Raw genomic sequence first — 13,687 nt, 5'->3', positions numbered from 1 at the left:
ATGAAGCGAATGCATCCGAATGACCAGCTAAATGTATCTAGGTCAGGATGCAGGCACAACAAAAGGACCTGACTTTTAAAACTGAACTGATGAGCTATGTGTGGCTTGGACGTCATATACGCCACCTGTGGCGCTACCGTGGCTCCACTCAATTCCCCCTATTCTGAAAAAGAGGGTGGGAACTGCCGCTCAGAATGCGCCCGCTTGTGCAAGCTACGGTCCTCTGAGCAGTCTATCCATTGGTTTCATTTGAATACGCTGGTGAGAAGAACTCACCGTCTTCGACCACTTGCGCTCGTGGATGTTACGCGTGCGCAAGCATCCACGAAAAGCTCGCCGCGACTGATTTCTTAGGAATAAACACCGTCTTCCTCGCTACGATTAATCTTAATATTAATCTACAACCCGAACACTACGGTTTTCGTGTGGATTCGCGTCAGTTTCGTGGTACGCCACCTTCGAAGGAGCTCTTCTCCACAGATAATGTATATGACGCCCAAGCCACGCGCAGCCATGCAGTTCAGTTTAAAGTCGAGTGTATTTACCTGTATGGTTTCTCTGGAACTTCCGCACTACCTCAGTTTCGTGAAAGGCTGCCTTTACCACTCTCATTTTCCATGTTTTGACTTATTACGTTTAAGAAAAAACAGCATAAAAATCTCGTCACTGTAATCGAACGCGCTATGGAAAGGATGCTATGGATTTCGTGTATTTCGTTTCATGTGAGAGGAAGAGAGGATTTCGAATCCTACTTTGTGGCAACTGCTGAGAATTTCGGGTCCTACAGATCGAGTCGAAAGGACCTAAAGTCTGGGGCAATTGCGGCTAGCGGTAGGGAACGAACTCAGATCCAGAGATGAGCAGAGGGCTACCGTGACACCTTCAGCACATCCGCTTACGAAATTGTACTGAGTTTCAGCTCAGCGATTTTGCTCCGACTGTGATTTCAAAATGGGTAATTAGGTGTATCTGGAATACAATAACTTTAAAGACAAATGCCATCCGAAAACAGTTGGCGATCGGTTTCGTGATGTATGAAACCGAAAAAAAACCGATTAAGCCGTGACGAAAGCACTGGTGTTTGAGTAAAGATGCATGGATTCCTGTTTCCATTAGAATTATTGGTATTACGTTTACACAAAGGCATAAACGAATGCGTTTGCACCAATCTAAAGGATAAAGGACAAAGCTACATCCGTCCTGTGCACTAATCCAACAACGTCGCAATGTACTGTCTCCCCTTATTTTGATTTCGTGGGTGAAACATATAAACTTCCGAACTTTCTTATTCTGAGTTTTGAAAATTGAATCTTTCGAATAATTGATTCCGCATAGCTCTTTTTATTAATGCAAATGCAAGGTAAGCAAATCAGGGCTTAAAATGAAAGCCACAATCGTTCCTTTCTAAATCCCTGATCAACTCGTTCCAAATAACTTCCTTAGTTCTACAGAAAAGAAACACCTTAAACATCAAACCATTATCAATCATTCATAAAATCGACATCAATTTTTTTCAGTTTCCACCATCCTCATTCCGACCGCGAATGAGTACGGTTTCAAGTACTTCTTGGTGGCCAGAACGTTCCAAGTCAGTAATTGATCTCTGGTCTAAGCGAGCACTTCAGCTCTTCAGTAACTTCGGATCATTTTAGGGTATCGCTTTTTCGGCCACTTTCCCCGTCATCGGTGCTATAACGGCCGACTGGGCCACATTGACGGAACACGGACTGTTCTGTGGCCTACTGACCGGCTGCACACAACTTAGTCAAATATTCACGATGCCAGTGTCAGGTACGTGGAACACAACTCATTGACTGGGAACGTAGCCAGAATACAAGTGTTCAGGTACTTTATGCACGTCACGATGGGGATGGCCGTCAGTTTATTATGCGCATGCATTTTTCACGATTATCTCATTCTGTTTCTGGATTCTTCTCTATAAAGACACACCAGAAGAGCATAAATTTGTGGGCGGAGCTGAGCTAAAACGTCTTCAAACCGGCAAAACGAAAAAGGTCACTTATAGATTCGTCTGGATGGGCAGAGAAGTAGTATATGTCTTCGTAGCTTCCAGAAAAATACTTTGTCGTTAAAAAAAAACGGCGTGGAAGACTTCGTTCTTTCTTACGATTTCAGTTGCGATGCGCCACCCTTGTCCACTAGCGGGCGGTAAAAGATGTATGAACCTTCTCATCAGCATATTCAAGTAACACGAATAAACAGGCTGCTGGGAGGAACGGAGCTTTTACAGGAGGACGTGTTCTGACGTACCTTGCAGAAACTAAAACAGTTCCCACGCCGTGTTCTGAAAAACAGGGTGAGAATCGCCGCTTAGAACGCGCCCGCTTGTACAAGCTCCGGTCCTCCAAGCAGTCTATCCATTGGTTTTACTTGAATAGGCTGGTGAGAAGAACTCATTAGTCTTTGACCGCTCGCTCGTGGATGCTACGCGTGCGCAAGGGTGGCGCGTCGCGACTGATTTCGTAGAAATAAACACCGTCTTCCATGCTACGATTAGGGAAGGATGAGCGGAACCACGCTGCCTTCCGTAATCCACAAGCCAAAAGCTTCTACTGTGGTTTGCTGTGATAAACATCATGATACACTGCGCTTAACTGACTTTTGGAAAAATAACAAAAGTTGTGACTGGAAATAAACTGGGATGTATCCTGTGAAACTCACCGGGCGATAGGCGGAGTTCACCATATCTGTGATTCATAACTCATAATTTAATATTTTACATTCTGGCTAGAAGTGTCAATGTCAAATAACACGTTCTCAACGTAGACTCAAGGGAGTTTGACTTAAAGGGACCACCCCACGAATCTGGGGTGGCCCGGGTTTTAGGTAGTTATGCCTATACGGGGTCGTAGATTATGGAGAGCAGGATGATTTCGTCCATTTCGTCCTAATTGCTGTAAAAACGGCCCGGAAGATGCGGCGCGTGCACAGGGCTGGCGCGCTCCAATCGTAGAAAATAGCGCGTCGGAACGCTCAAAGCCGTATCTTCCTGGTCGTTTTTTACAGCAATTAGGAAGAAATGGACGGAATCACCCTTCTCTCAATAATCTACGACTCTGTATGGGCATAACCCACCTGAAACCCGCACTACCCCAGATTCGTGAGGTGATGGCTTTAAGAGCAAGAAAGAAAAGACTTCATAACAGTTCAGGAAAAGGCGAAATGTTTGGTTTTCATACTCATATTCATAAGCATATGGGCTCTGTTGATCCTTATTTGTGTTCTCTCTGAAATTTTCACAGTCGGGCCGAAACACCTGATCCGCTCGCCTCTTTCCTCTATCGAGCGTTCGCGATGTCTTCGTTGCGGACGATCGCTTCACTCGGCAGTGTTGAAGCGTCAAGTGAGTGCCCTACAGCGAAGACACCGATGCCATAGACGTTCGGTAACAGAATGTAGCATGCAGGTCAGATGTTTTCGGCTCTAGCGCATAGTGCTCCGGCTCTGCTCCACACATATTCGTGCCGTTTGACTCTGCATTTAATCCGGATTTTTGTTTTCTTTTCAGAAGAACACAAACGAAAAATTACCTTATAAGCAGATGCTAACCGATAAGACACTTTTGGGTGCATGGATCGCTGCATTTGGTGATCTCTTAGCTGTACAGGTTGGAAACGAGATGATCTAGTCCTCGAAACATATTAACAAATTGAATGAACTATTTACAGCTTGTTACTATGTTTAATCCTCAGTATGTCAACGACTATCTCAGGTACAACGTATTTAAAACGGGTACGTGTGTTAATTGACTTCAGTACGGTTCCACACAAATAATTGTCGAGTTCGTCAGGTTTTCTTGCTGCACTTCCGGTTGCAGTTCAGTTCTGTTTGAAACTACTTGGTGGCGTTTCAAGTGATATGTTGACGTGAGCTTGTTTTGTACGACGGTTTTCTCAAAACTTCAATTAGTTTTGGTTCTCGACGGAAACAGCAGAAGTGGTGCGTTCGAAACCCAATTATCCGATACATCTTAGGTGCCTCGATGAAACGTTGAAACTACGCATTTACAACTCGTTGGCATTGGGAGCGTCAGCATTTTTCTTCATCATTTTGGCATTTATCAGAAGAGAGAGCAACGTCACCGCTATAGTTATTCTGGTGAGTGGCACAGAAATTGGATTTAGATCCAACTTACAGTAATTCGGAACTCAATACGTTCACAGGTTTTTGCCGAGAGTTTGCTCGGCTTAAATACTGCTGGTTTCAACAAATGTATAACTTTACACTCTAGGCAGTTCGGACATTTCGGCATGACACAGGTAGGTGTTGTAATAATTCTGCAACAGTTCTTCTTTTATCAGCAAGAATCGAGAACTTTAGATTATGAACATTTGGGCAGTTACAATTCTGCTTGAGCCGTTTGTTGTCAACGCTATCATCTCTGAAAATACGTGAGTCTGCCGAGAATTCGTGATTTTTATTTTGCACTTCTTTCTTTCTCAGCTGTTGAAAAGTACATATAGGATGTCCTTCCATAAATAATGTTACACTGAAACTCTTGCGTGGCTCCATCATTGAAATCTCGCGCTGTACGATTGGATCCGCGCTGGTTTGCAGGGATTCCCATTGTTTACACCTTCCGATAACGGGAACATAGGGCCATGGTCCGGGGGATTGGAGAAAGAGGAGAAACCGTTCGCTGATGAACAGTTCGTTTAGCCAAGCTAGGCTGCTCAGCTGCACTGGGACCTTCGAGCTAATTATCCGATTAAAGCGTCAAGTTGGCTGATCAAACTAAACCTCTTTCGTTCGTGTACGACGACCTTCCTTTTTCTTTTGCCGTGAACCACTAATCCATAAAAGTGTTACACGCTGATAATGTTGACAGCTCCACTAAGCTCCTTTGTTGAGTTTTTGGGAGGTGTTTCTTCTTGGTCCTGCACTTCTTCCTTGTTTTTCCTTGCTAAGAGTCTTATCGTCCACTCAAAATCCGCTGTAAAGTTCACATGATCGTTTTCTGTTTCGCTGTATCACTGGAGTTGTTTTCCATATTAATCATGCTCCGCTTTTTCATACAAGACTCCGATAAGAGTCGTCGAAGATGGCATCAACATGAGAGTAGTGCCAGCGGAACTGTTACAACCAGATGATGAGAATAAAATCTTATTACCAGGTCAAAAGTGAGGGGACGCGAAAGACAAGAGAAAGAGGTTAACCGGGCAGGTTACGCGATCTCTCATTGCTAAAAGATACGGCGGAGGATCTTACAGTTGTATGCTTTTTAAACTACGCGGTTCCGGCGGATGTTATTGCATGGTAGTTGGTTCAGTAAAATGTAGCCAGCAAGTACAAATTAAGGTTGAAGTATATTCCTGTGCCCTTGGCAAGAATAACCAGTCCGCAAATCTCAACGTTTTTAATTTAAGACGGCCGTACAAACTTTTTTTTACCATTCTTCACAGGGATAAAAAGATCGAGATCCCTTCAATTTCTCTCAAATTTCAGTTTCGAAGACTGGCGAAATTGCTTCCTCATTCACGCAGGAATTCTGCTCCTTTGTAACGTCATCTTCTGTATATGGGCCGACGCGAAGCCAGCTCCATGGACTTGCGTCGCAGATGAGAAAGCTGACGGTGAGGAAATGGCGGCGCGAGATGGTGTCAACGTAGCGGTGAGGACACCACCGTCACACTAAGCAGGCAAACACTGAAGCATTCACTAAACCTATATTGCCAACGTTTTTATGGCTCATTGACGTTGATTTTAGGCTTTCGCTAGATTTTATACCTCTCCCTTTTCTATTAACTCTATTTCAATAGTCTGTAGTACATTAAGGCTACATTCGACTTACTTTTTTTTTGTTTTTGATTTTCTGAGAGATTTCCATGTGCTCATTCTTCTAGTGAGAAATATAGAGATGTATAATAAAATAACCGCTTTTCCTAGACATGTGTCGTTTTATTTTATATCCGTTCATTTACTGACGACAGGTGAATGAATTATGTTGAAAACCGCATCGCAAGAGGTCTCACTCTCAACATTGATTTGTCTCCTCCTTTTTGGCACATTTGATTAGCTATATCTTGCTTTTACTTAATTGTGAGGAAGTAGATGGAATAACGAGCAGAAAATAACTAAGCGATTCTTGTGATGAGAGAGGGTACAATTAGGTCAAACAGCTGACCTGTGGTGTGCTCGAAGTGGCAAGGTGGTAACTTTGCTCAGTTATGCACTGCAAGCGGGAATAGCGGGAGCCACGCCAGGTTAAAAGGAACATGGACGCTCTATGTTCTCGGTTTGTGATTGGGCGAGTAGTGATAATTGCGATGCCGTGTCGTGCATTTACCAAGAGGTATCGAAATAACTGATGATAAGCATCGAAATCGGAAGAACTCGAAGTACAATTCATCTAACATTACCTCTATAGCCGCGCAAGCCTGAAGTAGAGGAAGGAGTTACAGGTGATTCAGCAAAATGTATGTCCTAGAGGAGCTGCCACTTGTCAGACACAAAAACAGATAGTTGTAATTACATAAAACGATGAATGGGAACTGAACAACTGAAAAGTGCCGCCACCTAGAGGAAAACTTAAGAAGAACGAGGGCAATTTACGTCTCAGATACATAACTCATCGCGGGAATGATGGAGATGCTTCCTTCAGGAGATCCTTTCAAAAATGCCTAACTAATGTCCTCGAGATTCTGAACAATTAGCGGAAATTTCTTTGAATTTCTTGACTTTGCACTCTACTAATTTCATAATGAAATTATGAAACCTGCAACAGTAGCTTAACAAAAGCGAATAAATCATTAGACATGTGATTATACTCCTTAACATATGTACTTACAAAAGAGAGAACATCCATAGGTAGACGTGCTTCAAAAGATACTGAATGTCTGCCTTCCAACAGACAGAACTCGTCCGTACGATGATCCGCTTGTCGACAAATCACGGTCCAGTACCACCGTGGTGCGCAGAGAGCAAGGGATTTGTAAACTTTGTCAGGGCCTAAAACGAGCAAATGAGCAGGGAACGTACTGGCTCAGTCGGAAAACATCTTCTGCATACAGGTTAAAACATACATACGTATGTTCTGTTTATTCAAACGTAAACTTTTCCCGCGAACCAAACTCTCAAATTGTTCTAAAGTTGCCTCTTTGCTCAACAGGCATGTCAAGTTTTGGATCTTTATCATCGCCTCATCTACGCTTTCTTTGTTTCGTTCAATTATTTACTTTCTCGCAATCAAATGTGAGATCTAAAAATGTAACATCATATTAAAAACGGTGAGTACTATGCTTTCCAGTTTAAAAATGTCTCTTCTCAGTGTTTTGCCTTTGTCTGGTTGGGATTCCGGCGAAAAGGGAGTTGCACGCGCACTCCAAATCTGCTCTAATTGCTAAACGATTTGAGCGCAAAAATCGTTCATAGAGCACAAGAATCATTCTCAATTGCCAAATGAGCAGAAACTAATAATGCTTTAACTTTACTAAACTCTCTAAACAGCCCTTCCTGGAAGTGAATAGTCGAGTCATATCATGTACTACTTTAAAAAAAGAATAAGCAATGATCTAAGATAGTGTATCTATGTTTTCTTGTTATGCCAACGAGGTTTGGGTGAAACTTTTTTATTGGCCTGACGTTTCGACAAACTCGTCTTTTTCAAAGGCCTGAAAATGGTTCGAGGTCTTTGATACCATGCATATCCCATCGAACTCCTCCTCTCCTCGCCAACCCCCGATATTGTTCCAAGTACACCACGCAAGACCTTTAAAGGAAAACAACTGACCAGTTTCACCGAATAGCGGGGTTGGTAAACCACCGCGTTCTTAAATATTGTCACCAAGGTGAATGATATCTACGCACTGTACAGTACCCTTAAGTACTGGTGTCTGGATAACGTTAAGGAACTGCATGTGGGGCAATCTTATAGCTCACAGAGTGTTACGAACGGCAAGAAGTCATGGTAATTGATAAGCACTCATTTTTGTTAATGCTCTAAGAGAATGCTACTCCACAATCCCCATTTGACAGTTGAGAACGATTTTTGTGCTCTAATTAGCAGTTCGATTAAGAGTGATTCCTCCAATCCCATTTCAGTGGCGTTACTCTCATCTCACACTGAAGTAAGTGAAAACATGAAACATGTCAGTCTAGGGTAAAGTTTCGTTGGGGTGGGGGAGGCGCCCTTACTTCCCGAAGCTGTAACTTACTTTTTTCTCTTAGTAACTTAAGTTTACATGTCATAGGTCCTCTAAGACTAATGCTTAGGCCTTAGGGCCCTGACTGATTTGATTATTTACTTCGAGAAATAAGGGCGCCACTGAGTGCCCCCCTCCCCCCAACGACACTTTACCTTCAGTCTATGTGTTATCCTTTATATATAGGCGATGTACTCTAAAAGACATTTCAAACATTTGCGAAGAACTACTAATTTATCGCTGAATGCGATCAGGCAGATCATTCTTTGTAACCAGTGAAACACAGATTGCTCTCAGAATATAACATTGTACGGATTTGTAGAAAGAAGTGTTAGATCATGACAGTATTTTGGAAGAATCGTAGCTCTAAAATATCTCTAAGATCCGCAGTTCTCCATAAGCTTGCAGTCCGTTTCAGAATGTAAATGTAGCTTTAAATGCTTCTAAACAAGTTCGCAGAGGTAGAGTCGCCTAACCTGTGCGTATTACAACCAGTACCTCATCACCGATCCAGCCCTACGACATGACGACAATCGGTCGATAATCACCAATTGGTACAAGGCCACACAAGCAACGTGCCTGTGAACTCTACTGCGATAAATAGATTCTTGCTTAAAAATATAAATAGTATAGTAGTCTATCAAAATGAACTCAAATGGTTAAAAAAATTTCCAAACATTGTAGGCCGTGGGTCCCGATGTGAGGTTCCTCAGGCGTTCTTCTTGGGCCAACTTTGGTGTTGAAATCGCCAATTATGACCTTGTAGAATGCATGATCTCTTTGGCAGAACTTCTCCAGGTCCATATAGAAAGCTTCTTCCTCGTAGCTTGATGTTGGAGCGTAAGCGACGAAGATAGTCAAAGCTAGTGTTGGACCACATCTTCTCATCCGCAGACGTCCGATTCGGGTCGTTAGTTGTTCAAAAGAGGCGATGTTCTTTGCCATACTCGTGTTCACGAGGACGCCAACTCCACCAACACCTCTGCTGTCGCATGTTCCTAAGAACAGTTTTCCTCCAGTTTCATATACGGCGTTGAGAGGGTGACGTCGTCTCGTCTCGGTCAGTCCGATGACGTCGTACTTGATCTTCTTGGCTTGCATCATCAGATCTTCGATGGCCGCTTCCGATGCAGGCGCGTTATAAGTACAGATCGTCGTGCTAGTCCTTTTCTGTTTCGGTAGCCTATATGACTCCTGCAACCCCGTCCTTCCTGGCACTACCGTACCAGCCTTTCCTCCGGAATCAGGAGACTCTTTTCTATTACCGTGACATGCAAAAAAATTTTAAAACCCAAATTTTAAAAATTTTAAAAGCTGCAAGCCTCTAGTCCCATGTGTTTTTGGGAGAACTTCCGTTCTCCCGGTGTGGACATGTTGAGCTTATTTGTTGGAGGCGACTCCAAACCGCCTAGCTTGCACCTCCCAGCCACTTGATTGCAGGCTTTTGGCACGACCGACGTGCGGGATACGAGGATGTCATGAGTCAGTCTTGGCTCAGCAGAAACAGGGAGTCCATCCCCTGAATCCACGCGCGTCTCTGGGTAAGCACAAGGTCGCTTTTGGTCAGCGATTAGCCCCCTATCCGCCACTTGGCGACGCGTCACGTAGCCTCGCGACTAACCGGCTGCGATCCCTCTAGTGAGGGAGATCCGTGGAAAAGTGGAAACTGTCCACATCAAAGGGGTGGGGGGAAGAGTAGTTGGGTCAAAACGACATGAATCACGGGTGTAGTTGCGGTGCATTTGCGTACGCGCTCGAAATGGCGTAGTGGAGGCAGCAGTTGGAACCGGGGTGGGACCGTCGCACACTGCAGCGATGGGTGCCGGCAAGGGTTCCACCACACTCCTAGCAGCTACGCACGTACGACATGAAGCCGCGGTCCCGTACATGCTTCACGTACACAGTTCCGTACATGCTTCACGTCGTTTTGACTCTACCACATATTCATTCATAATCACGACTTCAGTGGACAGACTGACATGTAGATTTTCTGTTTGTGGAAATGATTGGTTTAATTAAGAAAAAAAAACAGGAATATTAAGGAATAAATGAAATTCCTGGACAGCAACTTGTAACACTGCATTAGTGGGTTCCCCAGCTACAGAAGGTGAGAAATCCTCACGCGAGGTCCTTTTCCCAGACCCAGAACGTAGATATGGTAGATGAACGGATACCAGGGTTTGTGTGCCCAACTTAACCCCGAATGGAGGAATCCGTGAAGGACCCTCAGCGAACGGGTTGGGGGACCTCAGGTCGCAAGGGCTCACAAACTTTGTTACCCTTGAACAGTTAAACACCACTAGGAGAGAATAAGGAGCAATTGTAGGGGTGAATTTGAAAAAGAGCATCTCAGGGCAGAATCCCAGCTAGCTAGTGTCATAATGGACAACAGAAAAAGTCGAGTTTCAGCTGGAAGTAAACTAATCCAACGCGTAACTCTGCAGACAAAGGAGTTGAACACACACACACACACACACACACACACACACACACACACACACACACACACACACACACACACACACACACACACACACACACACACACACACACACACACACACACACACACACACACACACACACACACACACACACACACACACACACACACACACACACACACACACACACACACACACACACACACACACACACACACACACACACACACACACACACACACACACACACACACACACACACACACACACACACACACACACACACACACACACACACACACACACACACACACACACACACACACACACACACACACACACACACACACACACACACACACACACACACACACACACACACACACACACACACACACACACACACACACACACACACACACACACACACACACACACACACACACACACACACACACACACACACACACACACACACACACACACACACACACACACACACACACACACACACACACACACACACACACACACACACACACACACACACACACACACACACACACACACACACACACACACACACACACACACACACACACACACACACACACACACACACACACACACACACACACACACACACACACACACACACACACACACACACACACACACACACACACACACACACACACACACACACACACACACACACACACACACACACACACACACACGAAATCCGAAAAAGGGGGTGCAACGGGGCCACCGGCGTCGAATTGTAGTGCCATAATGCAGTATTATCGCGTAGGACCTTCGTGTGCATGTCGTAAAAGGTAAATGGGACGTTGCAAACGTTTCATAGTCGTATGTACTTTCCACTTTGCTTTTCACCTCTACGACCACTGCGTTCTTCAGAAAGTGGAAACGCGAATGCTATTTGCTACTTATATAGTAGCCAACTGTTTACATGATCTGATGTAGAACGCTATCTTTATCAGTATGATGATGTCGTTCACTTCATTTTATGTGAAACATCATTCTGTGATAACTGTTGGGGGAAAAAAGAGGGAAACCTATACTTTGAGGAATGAATCCAAGTCGTGTCCATATTACATTGGTATCGAAGGAGTGCTTAGAGATGAAGTTCGAATGTTCTCCAAATGTAGAACTGACGCTTCTACATAGGACACTCTGAAATCTTTAGCCTAAATTTCCTTTAAGAAAAAGAAGAAAACGTTGTTTAAAAAAGACACAATTCTAACTTTGCAGAAAATATCACTATTGTTCATTTATTTTCATTAGTCAGTGATGCCGAGCGGGACGAACGCCACAGAAAGTCTGAAGTCAGGCTCTAGCCGGACGTTCAGACTGCTTTTCTTACAAGTACACCGGTATTATCAGAGCGATTTCATTACTGACCAGACTTAACTAAGATATTCAGTTGTTTTAGTTGTTGAAGTCACTAGTTTATGGCGTTATTTTATCACGAGGATTTCCAGTCGATTTTTTTATGTTTAGGGAGAATTGAGCGGAGCCACGCTTATACTCGCAATCTACATTCTGAACTTTATTTCTGCACTGTGAACCCAACATCTTCAGTTTCCTCCTACTCTGCCTTTAAAAAGTTTTGTCTTGTCTCTTCTGTTTTCAATTGTGTACAATCGCAAATACCTAGTCGTTAAAGGTTTTGCAGATTGTTACTCATAAATTGTTTGCAGTCAGTTGTGAGTTGTGGACTGAAGGAGCATTCCAAAGAAGGAAATTTTCATTTGAAGTGTCTTTATGTCCAGTTTTTCCTCCTTGCCTTTTGTATATTCCATGCATCCGCCAAAAGCAATCACAGCTTTATACACAAATAGAGGTAGATGCCATGAAATCATATCATCATATATTACAGAGACCAGCGAGTGTTCAAACAACAGATAGAATCATCATTCATATTCTTCCTCATCATCACCAAAAGATAATAGTCGGCTCTCAGGTTCTTTTACCTCGACTTTTTTCCTCTTCTCCTTTGTCTCTCCTTTTTCTTCCTCGGTTGCCACGGACGTTCTCTTCACTGGTTTTTTGAAAGTGATTTTTCCTTCGGCAATTTTTCGCTCTGAGAACAACTTCTGTGCAGAAACAAGCTTCTTTTATCCTTGTCATCAATGAAGTAAAAGATTTTTTTTTAAAACGTGAAAGGAAAAGTAGTAGGAAATGCATTTCCACAACGAAGGAAATGAGCAACGTAAAGCATATTTTCGAGAAATCCCATTTTCTTGAGAAGTAAAGAGAAAAAAAGCAAGTATGGTAGTGAATACAGCATAAGAAATCTCTTGGGAACTCTTCTTAAGGATCAAAATGAGTGGTCAAAAAAGGGTTACTCCAATTTTTTATGGAAAACATTTGAAGAGGCACATACAGGAATTGGGTATCCTCTGCATGTTCTATTTATAGCGACGTGCATCGCGTTTCCGAAGTAAAAAAAAGAGAAGGATTAGGAAAGATGTCGAAAATTAGCTTCTAGTGGCTCAAAGGTCCGAAAATATCTAGTAGAACCCACCGTCTTCTTGCTTTATTCTTGCTGCCAGTTCCTTGTTCATTTCTTCAGGTGATATGTCTGTTTCTGGGTTCAAAACCACTATCTGAAGAGCAGCTATCATTTCGGACGGTTAAAACTAGCATAGAGAGCTCGATTATTTGATGATCTTACCTGAGGTCGTTCCTCTTCTCTAACCCGTAGAAGTTCTGACTGCGCATCGTCAATGTCAGCTGGCCCCTCTTCATCTTGGAACTGCAAAAAACTTTTGTACAGTATTCCTATTGGAGATCAAAGTGTATAACTCAAAAGAACATGCACGAAAACAGAAATTCACTTTATCCTCAAGCTTAGGGCCCTCCTTGTAGCCCATTTTCTTCTTCATCTCTTTGATAAATGGCGGATCATCCTGCGACACAAATGATATACTGGCTTTTTGCTTGTAGGTTAACGGTTTCTGAGACATCTGAAGGCAAAAGGTCACTAAAAGCAATTAATGCATCGTGATTGAGAACGTCGAGAGAAGAAAGAAATCCAGAACAAAAAGTTTTGGAG

The 13,687-nt window shown here is 43.4% G+C and overlaps 3 protein-coding genes across 6 annotated transcripts in view; 1 reads left to right on the top strand and 2 right to left on the bottom strand.

Moving 5' to 3' along the window:
• Positions 1 to 5,656, top strand: part of RB195_005265 (uncharacterized protein) — a gene marked incomplete at both ends in the record, with an annotated part of 30,854 nt that extends 25,198 nt beyond the window's left edge. For all 3 annotated transcript variants that reach the window (XM_064177657.1, XM_064177655.1, XM_064177656.1), the window contains 10 exons: positions 1,518 to 1,588; positions 1,653 to 1,791; positions 1,846 to 2,015; positions 3,530 to 3,628; positions 3,690 to 3,753; positions 3,812 to 3,887; positions 3,996 to 4,119; positions 4,185 to 4,280; positions 4,342 to 4,412; positions 5,467 to 5,656. In XM_064177657.1, coding sequence (XP_064034774.1) covers positions 1,518 to 1,588; positions 1,653 to 1,791; positions 1,846 to 2,015; positions 3,530 to 3,628; positions 3,690 to 3,753; positions 3,812 to 3,887; positions 3,996 to 4,119; positions 4,185 to 4,280; positions 4,342 to 4,412; positions 5,467 to 5,656 — 1,100 coding nt within the window. The remainder of the gene's footprint in view (positions 1 to 1,517; positions 1,589 to 1,652; positions 1,792 to 1,845; positions 2,016 to 3,529; positions 3,629 to 3,689; positions 3,754 to 3,811; positions 3,888 to 3,995; positions 4,120 to 4,184; positions 4,281 to 4,341; positions 4,413 to 5,466) is intronic.
• A 3,157-nt stretch (positions 5,657 to 8,813) lies between these two features.
• Positions 8,814 to 9,266, bottom strand: RB195_005264 (uncharacterized protein; the record flags this gene model as incomplete). The annotated part of the gene is made up of 1 exon (XM_064177654.1): positions 8,814 to 9,266. The coding sequence occupies one exon, from the start codon at positions 9,264 to 9,266 to the stop codon at positions 8,814 to 8,816; it is 453 nt and encodes a 150-aa protein (XP_064034773.1).
• Positions 8,814 to 13,598, bottom strand: RB195_005263 (uncharacterized protein; the record flags this gene model as incomplete). 2 transcript variants are annotated; one of them, XM_064177648.1, is made up of 7 exons in its annotated part: positions 8,814 to 9,420; positions 9,513 to 9,681; positions 11,691 to 11,802; positions 12,603 to 12,712; positions 13,157 to 13,238; positions 13,307 to 13,387; positions 13,470 to 13,598. In XM_064177648.1, the coding sequence occupies 7 exons, from the start codon at positions 13,596 to 13,598 to the stop codon at positions 8,814 to 8,816; spliced, it is 1,290 nt and encodes a 429-aa protein (XP_064034772.1). The 2 variants fall into 2 exon arrangements, with proteins under 2 accessions (XP_064034772.1, XP_013302461.2); XM_013447007.2 differs by lacking the exons at positions 8,814 to 9,420; positions 9,513 to 9,681; positions 11,691 to 11,802 and having other exon boundaries at positions 12,543 to 12,712.
• Between the last annotated feature and the right edge of the window lie 89 nt (positions 13,599 to 13,687).

This window comes from Necator americanus, chromosome I (genome assembly GCF_031761385.1).
Source record: "Necator americanus strain Aroian chromosome I, whole genome shotgun sequence".
NCBI lineage: Eukaryota > Metazoa > Nematoda > Chromadorea > Rhabditida > Ancylostomatidae > Necator > Necator americanus.
This window is presented reverse-complemented; position numbering and strand designations above follow the sequence as displayed.